Source organism: Amia ocellicauda, chromosome 4, assembly GCF_036373705.1.
Source record: "Amia ocellicauda isolate fAmiCal2 chromosome 4, fAmiCal2.hap1, whole genome shotgun sequence".
Lineage (NCBI taxonomy): Eukaryota > Metazoa > Chordata > Actinopteri > Amiiformes > Amiidae > Amia > Amia ocellicauda.
The window spans coordinates 44,081,024-44,099,739 of record NC_089853.1 but is presented as its reverse complement, the minus strand read 5'-3'; the positions used below and the strand labels follow the sequence as shown (position 1 = coordinate 44,099,739).

The following is an 18,716-nucleotide window of genomic DNA, read 5'->3' as shown; positions in this document are numbered from 1 at the left end:
ACATATTTATTTATCATTAGAGGGCCATAGACAATAACTATAATGCTGCATACTACAAGAAATATAAAAATCTAATTGTAAATTGCTGCGATGTAACCCCTGTTGAGGACACAAGCTGTAGTACTTGGGGGAAAAAATTATGAAAATATTAAATATCATATGGGGTAGTTCTTAAACAACAAAAGTTGAATAGAAATGACTGACATGGCTGGCAAGTACATTAATCAACTAACTATCTGGCATCATCTTTTTGGTACAGTTAGTTAACTAGTACAGTTATTTAACACTTCTCTGCTGAAGCGCAAACAATGGAATTTAGTTAAAATATTGCTGTTTCTACATGTTACATCTTCATCACCATTTATGAAAAAAATGACAAGGATACTTTTCCAGCATCCGCGGGGGAGGGGGGCAGATCTCAGTGGGAACAAATACTGAAACTCATACTTCTTGCTTTTGCATTACTAGTCCTCAGATGGTTTAATTTGATTCCCCCTATGACCCATTTCCCTTAGCTCTTAACTGTGACTTAACATCTTGTCTGCACTGGTCAGCTTTTATAATCTAGGATGCAAGACATGTATTGCTTACTGTATATCTCGTATACGCTGTGCAAATTGCATTATGCCTTGAACTGTACTGTATTATTGCACTTTGTATTGCTCTTATATGGACAAGGGCGTCTGCTATGAAATAAATAAATAAATAAATAAATAAATAATAATAATAATAATAATAATAATAACAACAACAACAACAAGACCTTGAAACTAGGTACGGAGCAACTTGTATATCTTGGGACAAGATGAATGTTTCTAGTACAAGACGAAAGATAGTGAAACTTTCCCAGACCTTCAATATTATACACTGTATAACTAGTATCGGCTGTTTTTGCTTCTGTATCACTCCTTGCTCCAATAGGAAGAGAGGGGACTGCCCCCTCCTTCTGTAGATCACCCCTTTTGGCGGGCAATATAACTGCTTATATCAATAGGCTCTTGCGGTCCTAACCAGCTGCAAGGTCTCCATGTGAATCAAATTGAAAATGAAGGTGATTGACTGAAGACTCCTGTAAGAAATCTGATGTTTATGGAATCCACAGGACCATGGTGAGTCAATAAGATGTTTATTGTATGTTGGAAAAACTATATAGAGAGACAGATGACAAGAGATACGAAGGATCCCCGGACTCAGCAAAGGTTCTGAGCCCCGAGAAAAATAGGTGCAGTTATTTATAGGTTGAGACCTTGATAGTGAACAAAGGAAAGGAATATATGGGAATAATTATGAAGAATCAATAAATATGCATTGAATACTTATAAGTATGCAAAATTAATAGATTATTTTGGCTACTGAATAATCAACAATATAGCTAATGAGTAGATATGTCAAAACATTTGGTACATTTCCACCGCACTGTAACCTTATGGATGACTCTCAGCACTGGCGGTGGCAGAGTATTTTTTTTGGCTAAACTACGGTGGGGCTAATCCATACAGTGGTGGGGCTCAAATCAACGTCTGAATTTCAATGTGAATACACACACAATGGAATAGCACCCTTCCCAGTAGCTAGAAATACTACGCATTAGGCTGCTATGGGTTAGATTTGTAACCCCAGGGACCCCCTTGGCGTCCAGATTTTGGCTGGGTACCCCCACCGAGCGGTGGAGGGGGGGGTGTTGGGGTAGGGATGGGGTGAAAGTGTGAGGGGGGGGAAGCTGCAGGCTGCCGGTGAAATAATGTGAGAGCAGGGGGGGGTTGACCGATACTGGGTTAGATGACTGCACTGACTTCTTTTTTCATACGCAAAATTACATCAAGAGCAACAGACGTGGACGGTCTCTACTACTGAGTTTAGGCAATATTATTAGTGCTATTTCAACTCGTTCACGTTGTCTGGCAAACCTGTCTGCTACAAACCCTACGCTTTGCACATCATGCGTCACACTCTTCAAACACACAGAGAAAGTAAGAGATAGAGAGACACAGAGACAGAGACAGAGCGCTACAGTAGTTAACGGAGCACAACAGGTGGCCGCCGATGCCACACAAAAAACGCGACAAAGTCAGCACAGTTTCCAAATTGACCCTATTGTTTCAAATATATTCAAACTCACCATTTACATTTTCAAAGGAGCACAATCCGCCAGTTGTTGTTGTTGGATCGATCCATAATAATGTTAGCAATGTTACAATTTCCCAAATTACTTAGCTAGCTAGCATTAGCTAATGTTAACTAATTTGTCTCAGACTACACTGCTTGCAAACACACGCCAATTTCACGCAGCAATGACACAGTGACGCAACTGGCTGGCGCTTATTCTGCTCGGTGATATTCTTGGTTGTTCCATGGTGGGGCTAACACAATTCTTGGTGGGGCTGTAGCCCAACCAAGCCATACCCTGCCACCGCCCCTGACTCTCAGAAACAACAGGAATGTTCATTATCAATGTAGCCATGTTCAGCTCATCCCCTGAAAGTGTCAAGGCAATGGAAATGAAATATTTTGAGAACAGAGTGTCTCTGTCTGCTACAGATTTCTTCAAGACACAGAAAGAAAGGCAGATACACACAGGCCCTGTATGAGAAAAAAATAAGTAATTTGGATAAGTTCAATATAGTTGCTGGTCAATACTAGAATACTACACTCTTATCCCAAGAATTCTTTCCAACAGTTTGGGGGCCTGTACGGAATCTCGTCACATGGTTTCAAACCTTGAAGGCTTCTGAGAATCCAGAGGAGGTGAGTATTTTTATATTACCTCCCAAATAGATTATTTAGATATTAGCCTGGACTGGACACTCGGGCAAGTCAGCTGAGGAGTCGCCTAACTAAAGTTAAGTATCGCTTTTTCTCTCGTGTTTCTTAGTTTAGTTAAGAGTTACATTGATTGTTTACATGGTTACATGTTTAGCTAAGAATTGTATATCTTGCAACTGTATTTAATTTAGCAACTTACGTAGCACACTCGACACACCCTTTCTGTAAACTAGAAGCGGTACATTGTAGGCTGTGATTATTTAGCATTTATTTAGCATTACTACAAGCTATTGTTCAGTGTAACTGAGTGTGTCCGACTCGGTCTTTGTCTGTATTCCGATATAAAGCGGCCATTAATTGTGCTATTAGCAGTCCTGCTTGGGAGGGAGGGCCTTCCTCACAGCCTTGTGTCATTCAACGCAACACAGGTGTGCACTGTCCTAATTAGTTACAGGTGAAGTATTTAACAGCCCCCTGGACCTCTGTACCAGCAGTCAGTCAGCCAGCAGCCTTCAGTGCCCCCCTTCTGAAGGGCCCCATCTCCAAAGGGCAGGGACTCTAGCTGCGGGACTCACAAGGGCTCCTGCTCTCCCATTCTCTCCTCTTCTCTTTCCACCCCCCTCTCCTCTATCACAACCCACAGCTTTGAATTCCATGCAGTGGAAATTACCTCTCCCTCTCACCTCTTCCATCTAGTTCTCTACCGTACCCCCCGGTCCACTCGCCTCCTTCCTGGATGAACTCGACTTTCTTCTCTCCTCCCTCCCCTCGCTGTCCTCACCTACCATCCTCCTTGGGAGACTTCAACATCCACCTCTCAGACCACCACTTCATCTCCTTCTCCCTTTCCCTCCCCTACCTTCCCACTCCCTCCCTCTGTCACCTTCCGCCGTAATCTCTGCTCTGTCTCCCCCTCCACCCTTGCTTCCACTGCCCTCACTCTCTTACCTTCCATTGACTGTTTTTCCCATCTATCTGTCAACTGTGCTACCTCCTCTTTGTTCTCCTCCCTCACCTCCTCCCTTGACTCTCTCTGTCCGCTCTTGTCTCGTCCTGCCTGTCCCTCCCCTCCTCAGCCTTGGCTCTCTGCTGTTCTCCACTAAATCCGAACTAGTCTGTGTGCCACAGAACAGAAGTGTAAAAGGACCAAACTCCCAGCTGCCCTCGAACTCTACCGCTCTCTACTGTCTACATTCTCCTCCTCACTCACCTCAGCCAAGAAATCTTACTTCCAATCACTCTTCGAATCCACTGTCAACAACCCCCGCAAACTCTTCTCCACCTTCTCCTCCCTCCATGCCGCCCCTCCTCCTCCTCCTCCTTCCTCTCTCACTGCTGATGATTTTGCCTCCTTCTTCAGACATCCAGAAGCTCTTAAACAGTCCCCTCTCCTCTCCCATCACACCCAAACCTCCCACTGACCATGCTTCTTTTTCTTCATTCTCACCTCTCTCGGACACTGACGTTACCGCTCTCCTCCTACGTCACAAACCTACGTGTGCCCTGGACCCTCTACCTTCTCGCCTACTCCAAGCGACCGCTCCTGATCTACTCCCCTTCATCTCCTCCCTCCTCAACTCCTCTCTCCTCTCTGGCTGTTTCCCCTCTGCATCTAAACAAGCTGCTGTCATCCCACTCCTCAAGAAACCAACCCTTGATGCCACCTCTCCTTAGAACTACCGCCCCGTCTCCCTACTCCTCTTCCTCTCAAAGACTCTCGAGCGGGCGGTCCACCGTCAGCTCTCAGACTTTCTGTCCCAACACTCACTCCTTGATCCTCTGCAATCCGGCTTCTGCACAGCTCACTCCACTGAGACGGCTCTCCTGGCAGTCACTGACTCCCTCAGCTGTGCTCGGGCGGCCTCCCTCTCCTCAGTTCTCATCCTCCTTGATCTTTCCACAGCATTTGACACCGTCAATCACTCCATCCTCCTCTCCTGTCTCACTGACCTTGGAATCTCTGGGACTGCTCTCACCTGGTTCTCCTCCTACCTCAGCGACTGGACCTACCAAGTGACATGGCGAGGCTCCTCATCCACCCCCCAACCTCTCCTCACAGGCATTCCCCAAGGCTCCGTCCTGGGCCCCTTCCTTTTCTCTCTCTACACTCGCTCCCTGGGCCCCCTCACCGCATCCCATGGCGTTTCCTACCACTTCTATGCTGATGATACCCAGATCTTCCTGTCTTTTCCATCTTCTGACTGTCTCATCCCCTCTTGCATCTCTTCCTGTTTGTCTGCTATCTCCACCTGGATGCACTAGCACCACCTCAAGCTCAACCTCTCCAAATTGGATCTCCTGTTTTCCCCCCCACTCTTCCTCACCTTCTGCTAATCTCTACATCTCGATCCCCTTGGAATCCACTACTCTCTCACCCTCGATCCTGCACTAACCTACACCCAGCACATCACCACACTGACACGCACCTGCAGATTCTTCCTGAGCAACATACACCGAATCTGACCCTTCCTCGCAGACTACTCGACTCAGCGGCTCGACCAGTCACTGGTCCTCTCCCGCCTGGACTACTGCAACGCCCTCCTGGTCGGCCTGCCTGCAACTACTACCCGCCGCTACAGCTCATCCAGAACTCTGCGGCTTGTCTGGTATTCTCTCTGCCCCGATTCGTACACGCTACTCCACCGCTCCACTCAGTCCACTGGCTCCCGATACCGGCACACTTTCAGTTCAAGACATTGACCCTCACCTACCTCTGTCTTGACCACACTGCACCAAGCTACCTTCAGACCCTCGTCTCTCCATACATCCCCTATAGACCACTGTGGTCTTCCGGTGCCAGAAGACTAACTCTGCCTCCACTCTTTAATCCCCGTTAGATAGCACTTCATACAATTTTATCGTGCTTCTTGCATTATTGATTGATTTTCCTCCTTGCTCCCTTTCCCGTAGCCCTTGACTGTGACCCTACATCTTGACGGCACTTAGCTTTACTTTCCAGGATGTATGTCCGCACTTACTGTACTTAACTGTATAAATCGGAAGTTGTAAAATGTATTATCTTGAATTGCTTTGTTTATTGTAAATTTGAATTTGTAATGTTTGATGCCTTGTACTTAACTGTATTCTTGCACTTTGTATTGCACTTATGTTGTAAGTTGCCCTGGATAAGGGCATCTGCCAATAAATAATAATAATAATAATAATAATAATAATAATAATAATAATAATAATAATAATAATAATAATAGCCTGGATTCTTAGGGCATGGGTTTGTGGCGCAAAATAGATTTTATAAAGAATATTTAATGTTGGAAACGGACTAGTAGTCTGCAGATTAATCAGAAGGAGATACCTAGCAGGGTCAAGTAAAAGTGAGGCAGGGAAACCATATTGAAAGTAAAGGTTATGCTGGAGGAAATTAGAAACTTTGTGACCTGCTAAACAAGTAGTTAAGCAGCAATATCCATATGCCTCAGAGTTAGTGGCACAGAAGAGTATAATGATCTTACACCCATCTTCTGTAGAATAGTTTGGACTTCATTTTCCTTCGGATTCACAGCCTGACCAATGATCCTTCAACAGGGGGGTTTTATCCAGATAATGTGACAGCAACTTTCATGGTTGCTATCAAGGCCAACACAGGAATTGAATACTTATTCAAGGGACATTTTTTTTTGACAAATGTTTTCCAACATAAAACCAATATCACTTTACAATTATTGATTTTGTGTTTCAGTGTTTGAAAATAAAATATGAAACATAATGAAATTTCAATGTACCATCTGTAATTCAGTCATATGAGAGAATAGGTCAGGGGTCTGAATACATTTGCAAGTCACTGTATATATACAAATTAAAACTGTAAAATTCAACTTTTCAACTGATCATTATTTAATAAATTGTTGGTACAGTTAAAGCATCTACATTGTGGGTCTTTTTTAAAGGACCAAGCAGCTTCACAATTCAATTTTGGTGTGTTTACATAGATCCTGATATACAGGTCTACATATTGTAGCAGGTTGGGGGCCTGTCACAAAAAAGGGCTTGTATGTAGGCGGGGTCTGGTCTTGAAACACACAGTAGGGAGGCAGGCAGAGGGTTTTATTTGCTCCCCTCAATGACAGGCACAAAACTAACAAAACAAAACCTACCTCTGTTTGAGCACTAACTAAACCTAAATGGTCCCTAACTACAAACAACACACTAATAACAGTAAATGCCCGGATAGGCAGAGCTGAACACCGGGCAGACAGAAGTATAACAGGGTAAGGCAGGTTCCTAATTAAAGTCCGTAATCAAACTAGTTCGTTACCGGTGGGAGGTTGTCAGACAGTCTGGGGTTCAAGAGGGAGAATGGTTCAGGTCCAGAAAAAGGGTCTCAAGCCAGTGAATCCATCAACTTTCAACTTCACCACTCTTCCACTCTCTCGCTCTCACTCTCTTCTCTCTCTGCCTTCTCGCCCTCCTGTGTACCTTGCTACCCCAGGCAAGCATGCATCCCCTGGTCTGTTTCCTGGATCCTTTTATAGAGGAAGTGGTGGGTGGGGGTATGGCCATCAGGAGCCCTGCTGGCGTGTGGGGTTTGGAGTCTTGGAGGAGAGGTTTTGTAGTCTCCTCCACTGAAAGACCCGCCCTGACCCCGGCCTTGCCTCTCACACTGCCACAATATAAATATACAGACATGTATTATATGTACAGACAACCAAGATTTTGGATCAAATATTGCATCTATAATTATTAGGAGCATAATAAGCATAATAAGCTGAAGTGCTATCTAGCAGGGATAGAGGACTAAGATTACAAGTGCTGTCGGAAGAGATGCGTCTTGAGTAAGTGCCGGAATGAGGTCAAGGACTCTGCTGTTTTGACTTCGGTGGGCAGGCCGTTCCACCACTTAGGGGCCAGGGATGAGAAGGAGCGGCTCTGGAGGAGGGAGAGTGGAGAGGAGGCAGAGTTAGTCTTCTGGCACTGGAGGAGCGCAGTGGTCTGGAGGGGATGTATGGAGAGACGAGTGACTGAAGGTATCTTGGTGCAGTGTGGTCAAGACAGCGGTAGGTGAGGGTCAAAGTCTTGAACTGAATGCGTGCCGCTATCGGGAGCCAGTGGAGGGAGCGGAGCAGTGGAGTAGCGTGTGTGAATCGTGGCAGAGAGACACCAGACGAGTCGCAGAGTTCTGGATGAGCTGGAGTGGGCGGGTAGTGGATGCAGGCAGGCCGGCCAGGAGGGAGTTGCAGTAGTCCCGGCGGGAGAGGACCAGTGACTGGACGAGTAGCTGAGTTGAGTAGTCGGTGAGGAAGGGACGGATCCGGCGTATGTTGCTCAGGAAGAATCTGCAGGTGCGCGTCAGCGTGGTGATGTGCTGGGAGAAGGAGAGCGCAGGATCGAGGGTGACTCCTAGATTTTTAGCGGAAGAAGAAGGAGAGAGTGTGGTGGATTCCAAGGGGATCGAGATGGGGAGGTCAGCAGAAGGTGAGGAAGAGTGGGGGGAAAAGAGGAGATCTGATTTGGAGAGGTTGAGCTTGAGGTGGTGCGAGTGCATCCAGGCGGAAATGGCAGACAAGCAGGAAGAGATGCGTTAGGGGATGAGAGGGTCAGAAGAGGGAAAAGACAGGAAGATCTGGGCATCATCAGCGTAGAAGTGGTAGGAGAAGCAATGGGAAGCGATGAGGGGGCCCAGGGAGCAAGTGTAGAGAGAGAACAGGAGTGGGCCCAGGACGGAGCCTTGGGGAACACCTGTGAGGAGAGGTTGGGGGGTGGATGAGGAGCCTTGCCATGTCACTTGGTAGGTCCAGTCGCTGAGGTAGGAGGAGAACCAGGTGAGAGCAGTCCCAGGAGAGGAGGATGGAGTGATCGACGGTGTCAAATGCTGTGGATAGATCAAGGAGGATGAGGACTGAGGAGAGGGAGGCTGCCCGAGCACAGCTGAGGGAGTCAGTGAGAGCCGTTTCAGTGGAGTGAGCTATGCGGAAGCCGGATTGCAGAGGATCAAGGAGTGAGTGTTGGGACAGAAAGTCCAAGAGCTGACGGTGGACCGCCCGCTCCAGAGTCTTGGAGAGGAAGGGAAGTAGGGAGACAGGGCGGTAGTTCTGAGGAGAGGTGGCATCAAGGGTTGGTTTCTTGAGCAGTGGGATGACAGCAGCTTGTTTAAATGCAGAGGGGAAACAGCCAGAAAGGAGTGAGGAGTTGAGGAGGGAGAAGTTGAAAGGGAGAAGATCAGGAGCGGTTGCTTGGAAGAGACGAGAAGGGAGAGGGTCCAGGTCGCATGTTGTGGGTTTGTGATGTAGGAGGAGAGCAGAAACTTCAGCATCTGAGAGAGGTGAGAATGAAGAAAAGGAAGCTAGGTTGGTGGGAGGTTTCGGTGTGATGGGAGATGAGGGTGGAGTATTGAAGAGCCTGCGGATGTCTGCAATCTTGGAGGAGAAGAAGGAGGCGAAATCATCAGCAGTGAGAGATGAGGGAGGAGGAGGGGGAGGGGGGGTAAGGAGGGAGGAGAAGGTGGAGAAGAGTTTGCGAGGGTTGTTAATAGTGGATTCGAAGAGAGATTGGAAGTAAGACTTCTTGGCTGAGGTGAGAGAGGATGAGAATGTGGACAGTAGGGAGCGGTAGAGTTCGAGGACGGCTGGGAGTTTGGTCCTTTTCCACTTTTGTTCGGCGGCATGCAGACTAGTTCGGGTTGCACGGAGAACAGCAGAGAGCCAAGGCTGAGGAGGGGAGGGACGGGCAGGACGAGACGTGAGAGGACAGAGAGAGTCAAGGGAGGAGGTGAGGGAGGAGAACAAAGAGGAGGTAGCACAGTTGACATAGATTTGAAAAACAATCAATGGAAGGCAAGAGAGTGAGGGCAGTGGAGGCAAGGGTGGAGGGGGAGACAGAGCGGAGATTTCGGCAGAAGGTGACAGAGGGAGTGGGTGGAGAAGGGAGGGAGGGAAGGGAAAGGGAGAAGGAAATGAACTGGTGGTCCGAGATGTCCATGGGTGTCACGGAGAGTGTCGAAGGGGAGTAGCCTCTTGAGAAGATGAGGTCTAGCTGGCGGCCAGCCCTGTGAGTGGGGGGAGATGGGGAGAGAGAGAAGTTAAAGGAGTGAAGGAGAGGAAGAAATCCGGCACAGTGGGAAGCGTTGGAGAGGTGGATGTTGAAGTCTCCCAGGAGGATGGTAGGTGAGGACAGTAATCTATAATCCTATTTGCATCACCATTAATTAATTTATGTCCTTTGCTTTGATAAAACATCTGCTTATTGGCACAGTTCCTGTACTTGTAAACTAAATCAGAAGTTCTTCAAGTGTTAGCAGGTTAATTCACATTTAAGTCCGTGCCTTGCAGGTTACAGTAGATCAGGGACCTGCTATTCCATTGTAAAGAAATTTCCCATTATTATGACCACATTTGCTTTACAGTGTTTTTTTGTTTTATACGTTTTAGACTTTACACTTCCAACCATGACTCCATATAAAAGAAAAATGAAGGAAAACATTATCTTTTAAAGCAGGGTCCATGATTTTATGCTGGTACTTAATTAGTATAACTGTCCAGATGTGCAGTTCCTCGTACCGCACTGATGGAGGCAGTGTTGTTCAGATAAGGAGGGGGTTGTCCAGCACTGCCACCCCAGCTGTCAAACCCCCATCCGAGTGTTCATCACTCTTGGTCCTCAGGAGATGTCCTGTACATTCATTCAGCACCATGCCCTTCCCCTGCCTGTGTGAACAAATTAGTAACAGCAAGTGACCTTTCAGAAAAACATCCCTACAAAAGCACTTCAAACACAAGACCCTGTTTGATTAAGGAAATTATGTAAACAAAATCTTAACAATTTTTTAGAAGAGCCCACTGTGATGTCTGTGTCCTGGGATCCATGTGAATCAGTAACTATATATTAGGGACTTGAGAGGATGTAGCCCAACCTTAGTGACCCCTATAGCTTTCCGGTGCTGACAAGAGTATCACACTATACCTGACGTAGGCTCCGAACATGCCCAGCTCACTCAGGCAGGTGCTGAGCTTCAGTGGGCTTCCTGATCTCAACAGGTAGTTCCTCACTGGCTGAGGCCGGATTTTGTCCATCAGAATGTAGGCGCACCTCTCTGAGTTTTCTTTGACACTTTCCAGCACCTGGCAGATGTCTTCACCGTAGATATTGTTACCTACAAGAGAAACTACCCGTTAACTCCAGAGCTAGACCCAGGTCAAGAAGTAGAACGGAGAACTGAGAGAACGTATGCCATGCTTTCAATCACTGGCTTTACAGGGGCTTTACTGAGAAGTGGCCCTTAGATGTCACTTCTAGTATAACATATTTTCAATAATAGATTTCAGACTCTGAAAGAACTACTTATCACCCAGCTGAAGGTAAACTTTCAATCGGTTCTATTTAGTTTTTCTTTGTGTATTTTTTAACAGAAACTGAAAATGTGTCACACAACTGGTTCTTACCTCCTCCTTCTCTCTGGGGCTTTAAGACAAAGTGGTCTGGGTTAGCTATGGCCATAGCTACTGTTCTGTCTCCTTCTTCTCCCTGAGTATCAGTTAGTCAGTCAATACCACTTGTGAAAAGTATATGATTGTGTGCAGGATATTCAAATGGGGTTTTCACATCAATAACAGTTGAATAAATCTAGCAAAGATATCCAGTGCAGCAGTCACATTTTTAGACTACTTCTGGTAATCCAATAGCATACTCTCAACACAATTATGTGTATTTTTAAAGAAGGAAAAATTCTGTAACACAGTTTTAAGATGATTTGACTCATCTATACTTATCTGCAGTTTACTTTGCTTACACCAGGGAAAAACACAGCAGGCTGTCCTGGTGAACTCACCATGTCCAGGCTGTAAAGCCCAGCAAAGGTAGCTCTTATCTGTGCGACAGCCTTAGGATCGTCAGGGAAGAAACGCTCCAGAACCCCTGGCCGAGACACTTCCTGCTGGACCTTCTTGGTCCCGGCCAGGTGGGTACTGATATCAGGGCACTTCACTGCCCGGGAGCGCTCCATCATCAGACTGGCCTCCCAGCCCTGGGCAACAACAGTGTGTTCAAACTAGGTCATTCCTTCACACAGCCAAACTGTTAAAGTCGGTGTCTGGATTGGTTTGGTAAACAATTAAACCTTTATATTTTATTTTGTGACCATTCAATCTGTCTGTAAACCCTGTAAAAACACAAAACTATCAGTGTTGAAAGTTTAAGATTTGTGGAGGTCCTGCACCCAACCCATCCTCAAACCAGCACAACTCAATACAATCTAACTGCAACAGTAAGACCATATTTAATAACCTCAAAATAACCAGATTGTGAGCAGGTATTTATTATATATCATAGACCATTGACATGGTAAACTAATCAGGAAGACAGCTGTTTTTCTTGTTTTTACATTTCAGGGTTAGTGGAATAATGAGAAAGGGGAAGTGCCACTGGTAAAATTGGTAAAATACCACACAGACTGGTAAACATTGAAAAACCAGGACACAAGCCTTATGTACAATTTAAGAGAGAAGATGTACAGACCTGTTCTGTGTAGTTCTGAGGCATGTACCCATTCCAAAAATACACAATAGCAACTTCTTTACCATCTCTAAAAATATAGAATTATACACAAATTATATATTTTTTGCTTCCACTTAAACATAATCTTGAATTCAATAACCAATTCTAATTTGACTAGAGATTTCCCTGATCAAGAAACAAACAATAAATGCTGCGAGCATAACTCTTACAAAGGCCTACTTGACATGGGGCTACAGAATTTTTTTTCTTTAATCTGAGTTCAAAAGCCACACAGCAGAGACAGAACTCACATAAACAGCCTCTTGTTCTGATCCAGGGATGCCCTTTTGCTCACATCATCAAACCTCCTGCGTATGACAGCGATATTTCTGCACATAACCAAAAACATCTAGTATTCAGGTGGGTTTCATAGATATCTCCAAATGAATATGTATCAAAGCAAAGTCCATCACACTGTACCTGGCACCGCTACAGCCCAGCCCTCTAAACCAGTCTAAAGCATGTCCACCTTTTCCCCACTAGATGTTGTCATTAACATTCCTTACCAGTCACTTCTCCCAGCTCCCTTCAATCATTCAATCAACATTCCTGAAACTCACGTGCACTTTGTTCAATCACCCTCTGCTCCCATTCGCCCTGCACCTCCCAACTTGGATATGAACCCCTCACTAACCCTCAGTCTTCGTGAAGTTTTGTCAGTTTCACCACTACATCTCTGAGTGTTACTCCCCATGCCTTGCTGTTCCCTTGTTCCTTGGATTCCTTGCCTGACCTCCCAACTACGACTTTGGACTTTCCTCATTACTCTGTTTGCCTGATCGCCTGACCAGTGGCGGTTCTAGACCCTTTCAACTGGGGAGGAGGCATGGCTGGGGCCAGTTGAAATATTAGGGGGGCCATCAATTTCTCGGGGTGGGGGACGGGTGCTGATGGCCGACGGTGTTTTGTCTGCAATGTTAGCTGTCTGCGATGTTAGCAGGGGGCTGACGGTGTTTTTTCCGCGATGTTACCTGGGGTGGGAGTTTACAGTGTTTTGTCCGCGGTGCTAGTTAGGGGGGTATCAGGGGGGCCAAGCTTGCTGTCACGGGGGCACTGGGCCCCCCAGGGCCCCCCTCAGAACCGCCACTGCACCTGACCCTTGCTTGTGACCACGACCACATCTTTGCCTTGCCTTGATTGCCCTGTCCTGCCAGTACCCAACCTACGCCTGTCTGACCATCCCACTCAGTACTGTAATGGGTTCCCCTGTTCCTGTGCCCCACGGTGCATGATAGTACCCCATTCATTTTTTAAATAATTTAGGGAGTAATTTAAATAAATTTAGAGTTACTTACAAACCCAGGCATGCATATGAATGGCATTATATGAAAAGGTTTCTCAGTCTTACTATCTTCTGTTATTCTCCGCTTACCTGCTCCAGAGCTCATACTCAGCAAATCGATTGTCAAATTGAATCATTTCAACATCTCCAACCAAAAACATCACCACAGCCCTATAACACAGATAAGGGATCAAATTCAGCAATGACAGCTACTTAGAGGGGATTTTCTAATATCCTAACCAAACCAGATGAGTAGAATAAAACAGTGCTCTTTCAGTTTGCGGTGTCTTCCAGGTTTCCCTGATATCTGATAATACATTTCAACTTCACGCGACTCTTTCTTGACACCACAATACCATCTTGATCAACCAGTCAGCCTCTAAACCAGGGGCCGCCTGTTGCTGAACCCGGCTCCAAACTGTGATTATTCAATCCCAGAATGCAAGCCTATAAACATGAATGAACAACTATGAGTCATCAATGAAACAGATTTCCATAACTTACCGTTCAGAGCCATACAGCTCCCAGGCTTTGGCGATGGCCTCAGCAAACCCTGCTACCGGGTTATTGTCCAGGATTTTCTTCTGTTCTTCGACTTGTCCTGCGACCTTCAGGATGTGTCTAACAGAAACAATGGAAACAGTCAGATTGGCAGATATTTAAACAATATGACAGACTTCACCACAGGTATCATAATTTGACACAACATTTCTGAGACATCTGATGTAACGGCGATACTCAGAATAACACGCACCTATGAACGTCTGGAGTCCGTGAAGTTAACCCTCCCAAACCGGCAGCTATAGTGTTAATCTCAATCTGCTTTAAGGATGTATTGCCATCTTTTCCAGGATCCAGCATGTAGTCTGAGCGGTTCAAACCCAAAACTATATGCTTTACAACAAAGAAAAGGATGTATTACCAAAGAACACAACCCATTCACTTCTCTTTTTTATACATAGTGTACTGGGTGGGACCCTTCAAATGAGTGTGCTGACCGGTCACCTGATCCGTGAACCAGGTTTTGAATGTCTCTATAGCGCTTAATGCACATGACCTTGTTTAAAAACTAAGGTAGACAGGTGGGGTGCAGATGCACATAGAGAACTGCATGGAAGAGACGCAGCAGGAGACAATCTTAAGGCCACGATACACTATGTAATTTCCATGAAATCCGATTTCATGAAATCCGATTTCACGATTTCATCATGTGAAATCAGATTAAATCAGATGAAATTGTGATGCATTTCCATGCTATATTAAGAGCGTTTGGGAGCGAGACTACGTGGTGAAATTCTGAGTTTTGAAAGCAAAAAACAAGAAAGAAGATCAAGAGTGTAAATAAAGGAAAAGTCACGAAGGGGTATGCACAGTTTATTCAGGAAAACAGAGTAATTCAAATTAAAACCAGTCAAACTGACCAGCCCTGCGCTTCTAGTGTTAAATTATAAAGGTGAATCACGCAAGAGATCATATCACGAGTACAGTATCTGCGCACAAACTGCAGGGTTACAGCTGCAAATGGGAAACTAAACTTTGGATTCAAACTTGATTCGTAAGGAAATATTGCATTAATTTGCATGCATGCAGTGTGAGTAGTTTACAGTATCATTTGTGAGCACAACACCTGTTTGCTGTAGCAATTATAATTTAGTTTGCTGATTATTATTTTTTAATATACATTACTATTTTTGTTTTTCATATCAATGCCTAGTATTTATAAAATGATTGTGTGGCACAACCACTGTTACACTTATTTTAATAAGTGGCCGATTAATCAACTAATGCCCATTGATTAACCGATCAAATATTTGATCAAACTGTCAGCTCCAATATATATGTGTGTGTGTGTGTGTGTGTGTGTTATTGTAATGAAATGTATGGTTTGTTTATTATTAATATTAGCAACTGTACGCAATCCAAAACGGAGATACCGAGTATTTTGCTTTTGACAACTTAAAAAGAAAAAGACGTGAACAAAGACTATTCAAGGCTAACTTATCGGTATACAAATCAATATTTATAAATATAAATGTGTAACTTTCCATGTAATTACTGGGCAAATATTTAACACAGTAACATCAAAACACTAGAAGATCTGTGAAAGAGAGCAACCCCATGCAAGAAGATACACGACTATGATTTGAGGAAAACTAAATGGGAGGTAAGAAATACAAGACTGAAAGGAAATATTTATTTAATGTTTATTTAATATTTAATGAGTGGCTTTTGCCAATTTGCCACAGTTTTATGTGTACGAGACAGAAGCCGTAAACAGTCCTCTCCTGTCCAACTTCCTATCTGTTGTTCAAGGTTCCCAGTGATGTAGTAGATGTTGTCATGTGACTCCTTGCTCTCTGGATACTTGTCCAGGGCAATTTCATGCGATTTCATGAAAATAGGACTGCGTCCCAAATCACACAATTGCTCCCTACACACTTCGACAAGTGTACACTTCGCGTGGCATTGTTTTGACATCACAGGGTGTGCACTTGAGTGAGCGAGGGAGTAGGGTGCAGGGTGAAGCTAAAAGCGTTCAATGGGACACACTTCAGTGTCAGCATTCAGCACCTTTCCTTTGATGGGAAAAGTACCTAAGAAATCTTTTTTTTAAGTAATCTGTCTCTGTATTTAAATAAAATATATAATAATAATAATAATAATAATAATAATAATAATAATGATAATAATAATAATAATAATAATAATAAGTAGGAGGTGATATTAACAAACAATGTATTTCCAAGTATTATATGCTACTGCTTCAGTAATTAATTAACTGATAGGTGCTAAAAAGTTTTGGCTGAACTTTCTAATCATATATTTAAATCATGATTATATAATAATTTTATATTATCTATGTATTATATTTCCTTGATACATAATTTAACAATATCTACAACTGTCTAGCTAGCATTACATTTATATGCACCCGGCGCTTCCATATTTTCCCAATTGACTTGTCTGAGCCTTTAACGCACAGAGTTCTGGGACTTCAGCGCTAAAACACTTCTGCATAAGTGTGCTCTTCTGTATACTCCACCAAAGGGAGCACTGAAGGCCAGAAAAAGGTCGATTAGGCTCTCTTCACTCATTCCCTACACCCCTTAAGATGGCCACCACAGTACTTCTGCCCAGCAAGGGAAGGGAACGAGGGAGCAAGTGTACAATTTGGGACGCAGCCCTCTACTCTGCTATATTGCTTGAAATCAGATGAAATCGGATTTCTTGCAATTTCATGGTGAAATTTCAATGAAATTTCCAGGAAATCCTTGGCTACATTCGGATTTCATGACATCGGATTTCATGGAAATTCCATATTGTATCATGGCCTTTAATCTATACATTTAAACCAATGTAGGAAAGGCGAAAGCATTGTTTTATGCATTTGTGTTTTTACCTTTTATATCTTTAGTTGTGCACAAGACCAATTAGTCTATTGTATATATCTGCAGGAGGGAGTCGGAGCATGTTATTATTGGCCAGTTTAAAGACGTTAAAACTTCCTTTTTGGATGATTGAATGTGAGTGTTTAGGTGGTTGTCACTGTATATGAGGGGATGTTGATTGCAATTGTGTTTTTGAAGTGTGGCTCATTGGCCTTTTGTTGTTCTAGGTATTGAGCACTGTGGCAGGGAGGGGGTTAATTGTCCCTCCCTGCCTGCTCATGGACTGCAGGTGGCTGGGGTGATTGATCAATTAAGGTCACCTGGCTGAGGGAAGGAGGTTCTCACCCAAGATTTGACGGTACATGGCCCCGTCCATTGTCCCTTTGATGTGGTGCAGTTGTCCTGTCCCCATAGCAGAAAGACACCCCCAAAGCATAATGTTTCCACCTCCATGTTTGACGGTGGGGATGGTGTTCTTGGGGTCATTCCTCCTCCTCCAAACACGGCGAGTTGAGTTGATGCCAAAGAGCTCGATTTTGGTCTCATCTGACCACAACACTGTCTCCCAGTTCTCCTCTGAATCATTCAGATGTTCATTGGCAAACTTCAGACGGGATTGTACATGTGCTTTCTTGAGCAGGGGGACCTTGTGGGCGCTTTCAGTCCTTCATGGCTTAGTGTGTTACCAATTGTTTTCTTGGCGACTATGGTCCCAGCTGCCTTGAGATCATTAACAAGATCCTCCCGTGTAGTTCTGGGCTGATTCCTCACGGTTCTCATGATCATTGAAACTCCACGAGGTGAGATCTTGCATGGAGCCCCAGACCGAGGGAGACTGACAGTTATTTTGCGTTTCTTCCATTTGTGAATAATCGCACTAACTGTTGTCACCTTCTCACCAAGCTGCTTGGCGATGGTCTTGTAGCCCATTCCAGCCTTGTGTAGGTCTACAATCTTGTCCCTGACATCCTTGGACAGCTCTTTGGTCTTGGCCATGGTGGAGCATTTGGAATCTGATTGATTGCTTCTGTGGACAGGTGTCTTTTATACAGGTAACAAGCTGAGATTAGGAGCACTCCCTTTAAGAGAGTGCTCCTAATCTCAGCTCGTTACCTGTATAAAAGACACCTGGGAGCCAGAAATCTTGCTGATTGATTGGGGATCAAATACTTCTTTCCCTCATTAACATGCAAATCAATGTATAACTTTTTTGAAATGCGTTTTTCTGGATTTTTTTGTTGTTATTCTGTCTCTCACTGTTAAAATACACCTACCATTAAAATTATAGACTGATCATTTCTTTGTCAGTGGGCAAACGTACAAAATCAGCAGGGGATCAAATACTTTTTTCCCTCACTGTATTTGCACATTGCCTCTACATGCGGTACTAATATTGACCCCATGTTGTATTGAAAGCAAAATTGTGAGTGGTCTCAGTAACGGGTTGGACGGAGCCGAACTAATCAACTTTAAAGTCACAGGTAATTGTTTGTATGGTTGTGGCTGTGCCTAAAAGCTGAGTTGGGATAGCTGTCTTTGGGGAAGCTTCACTTGGTGTGTTGATTTTAGTCTTTTAATTTGTATGGTGTTGGTGTTTATTATTCTGTTTAACTTGTTATAATTGTCTTATTGTCACTAGTTCTTTGGTAACACGGTTGTGGTTTGATTAACTTCTTTTCACTTATTATTGTTAGTTTTCATTTTGCACCATGGTAGTTGTTCTTTCTCAGCTTCAGAGGCGTCTAAGAACCAGAAAGTTCACCTTTTACTGACCAGAC

General features: G+C 44.4%; 1 protein-coding gene and 1 long non-coding RNA gene across 2 annotated transcripts in view; one reads left to right on the top strand and one right to left on the bottom strand.

Annotated features, from left to right (window-relative positions):
- The first annotated feature begins 935 nt into the window (after window positions 1-935).
- Window positions 936-18,716, top strand: part of LOC136748578 (uncharacterized) — a 21,713-nt gene continuing 3,932 nt past the window's right edge. Inside the window, exons 1-2 of the long non-coding RNA XR_010816597.1 lie at window positions 936-1,109; window positions 2,678-2,745. This is a non-coding gene — a long non-coding RNA (uncharacterized LOC136748578). The remainder of the gene's footprint in view (window positions 1,110-2,677; window positions 2,746-18,716) is intronic.
- Window positions 9,312-18,716, bottom strand: part of LOC136748577 (glutathione synthetase-like) — a 21,635-nt gene continuing 12,230 nt past the window's right edge. The window contains exons 5-14 of the mRNA XM_066702445.1: window positions 14,304-14,443; window positions 14,054-14,170; window positions 13,640-13,720; window positions 12,519-12,596; window positions 12,229-12,295; window positions 11,543-11,737; window positions 11,157-11,238; window positions 10,678-10,867; window positions 10,275-10,421; window positions 9,312-9,763 (exon numbers count right to left, since the gene is read on the bottom strand). Of these exons, the coding sequence (XP_066558542.1) occupies window positions 10,298-10,421; window positions 10,678-10,867; window positions 11,157-11,238; window positions 11,543-11,737; window positions 12,229-12,295; window positions 12,519-12,596; window positions 13,640-13,720; window positions 14,054-14,170; window positions 14,304-14,443 (1,074 nt within the window). The 3' untranslated portion in view covers window positions 9,312-9,763; window positions 10,275-10,297. The remainder of the gene's footprint in view (window positions 9,764-10,274; window positions 10,422-10,677; window positions 10,868-11,156; window positions 11,239-11,542; window positions 11,738-12,228; window positions 12,296-12,518; window positions 12,597-13,639; window positions 13,721-14,053; window positions 14,171-14,303; window positions 14,444-18,716) is intronic.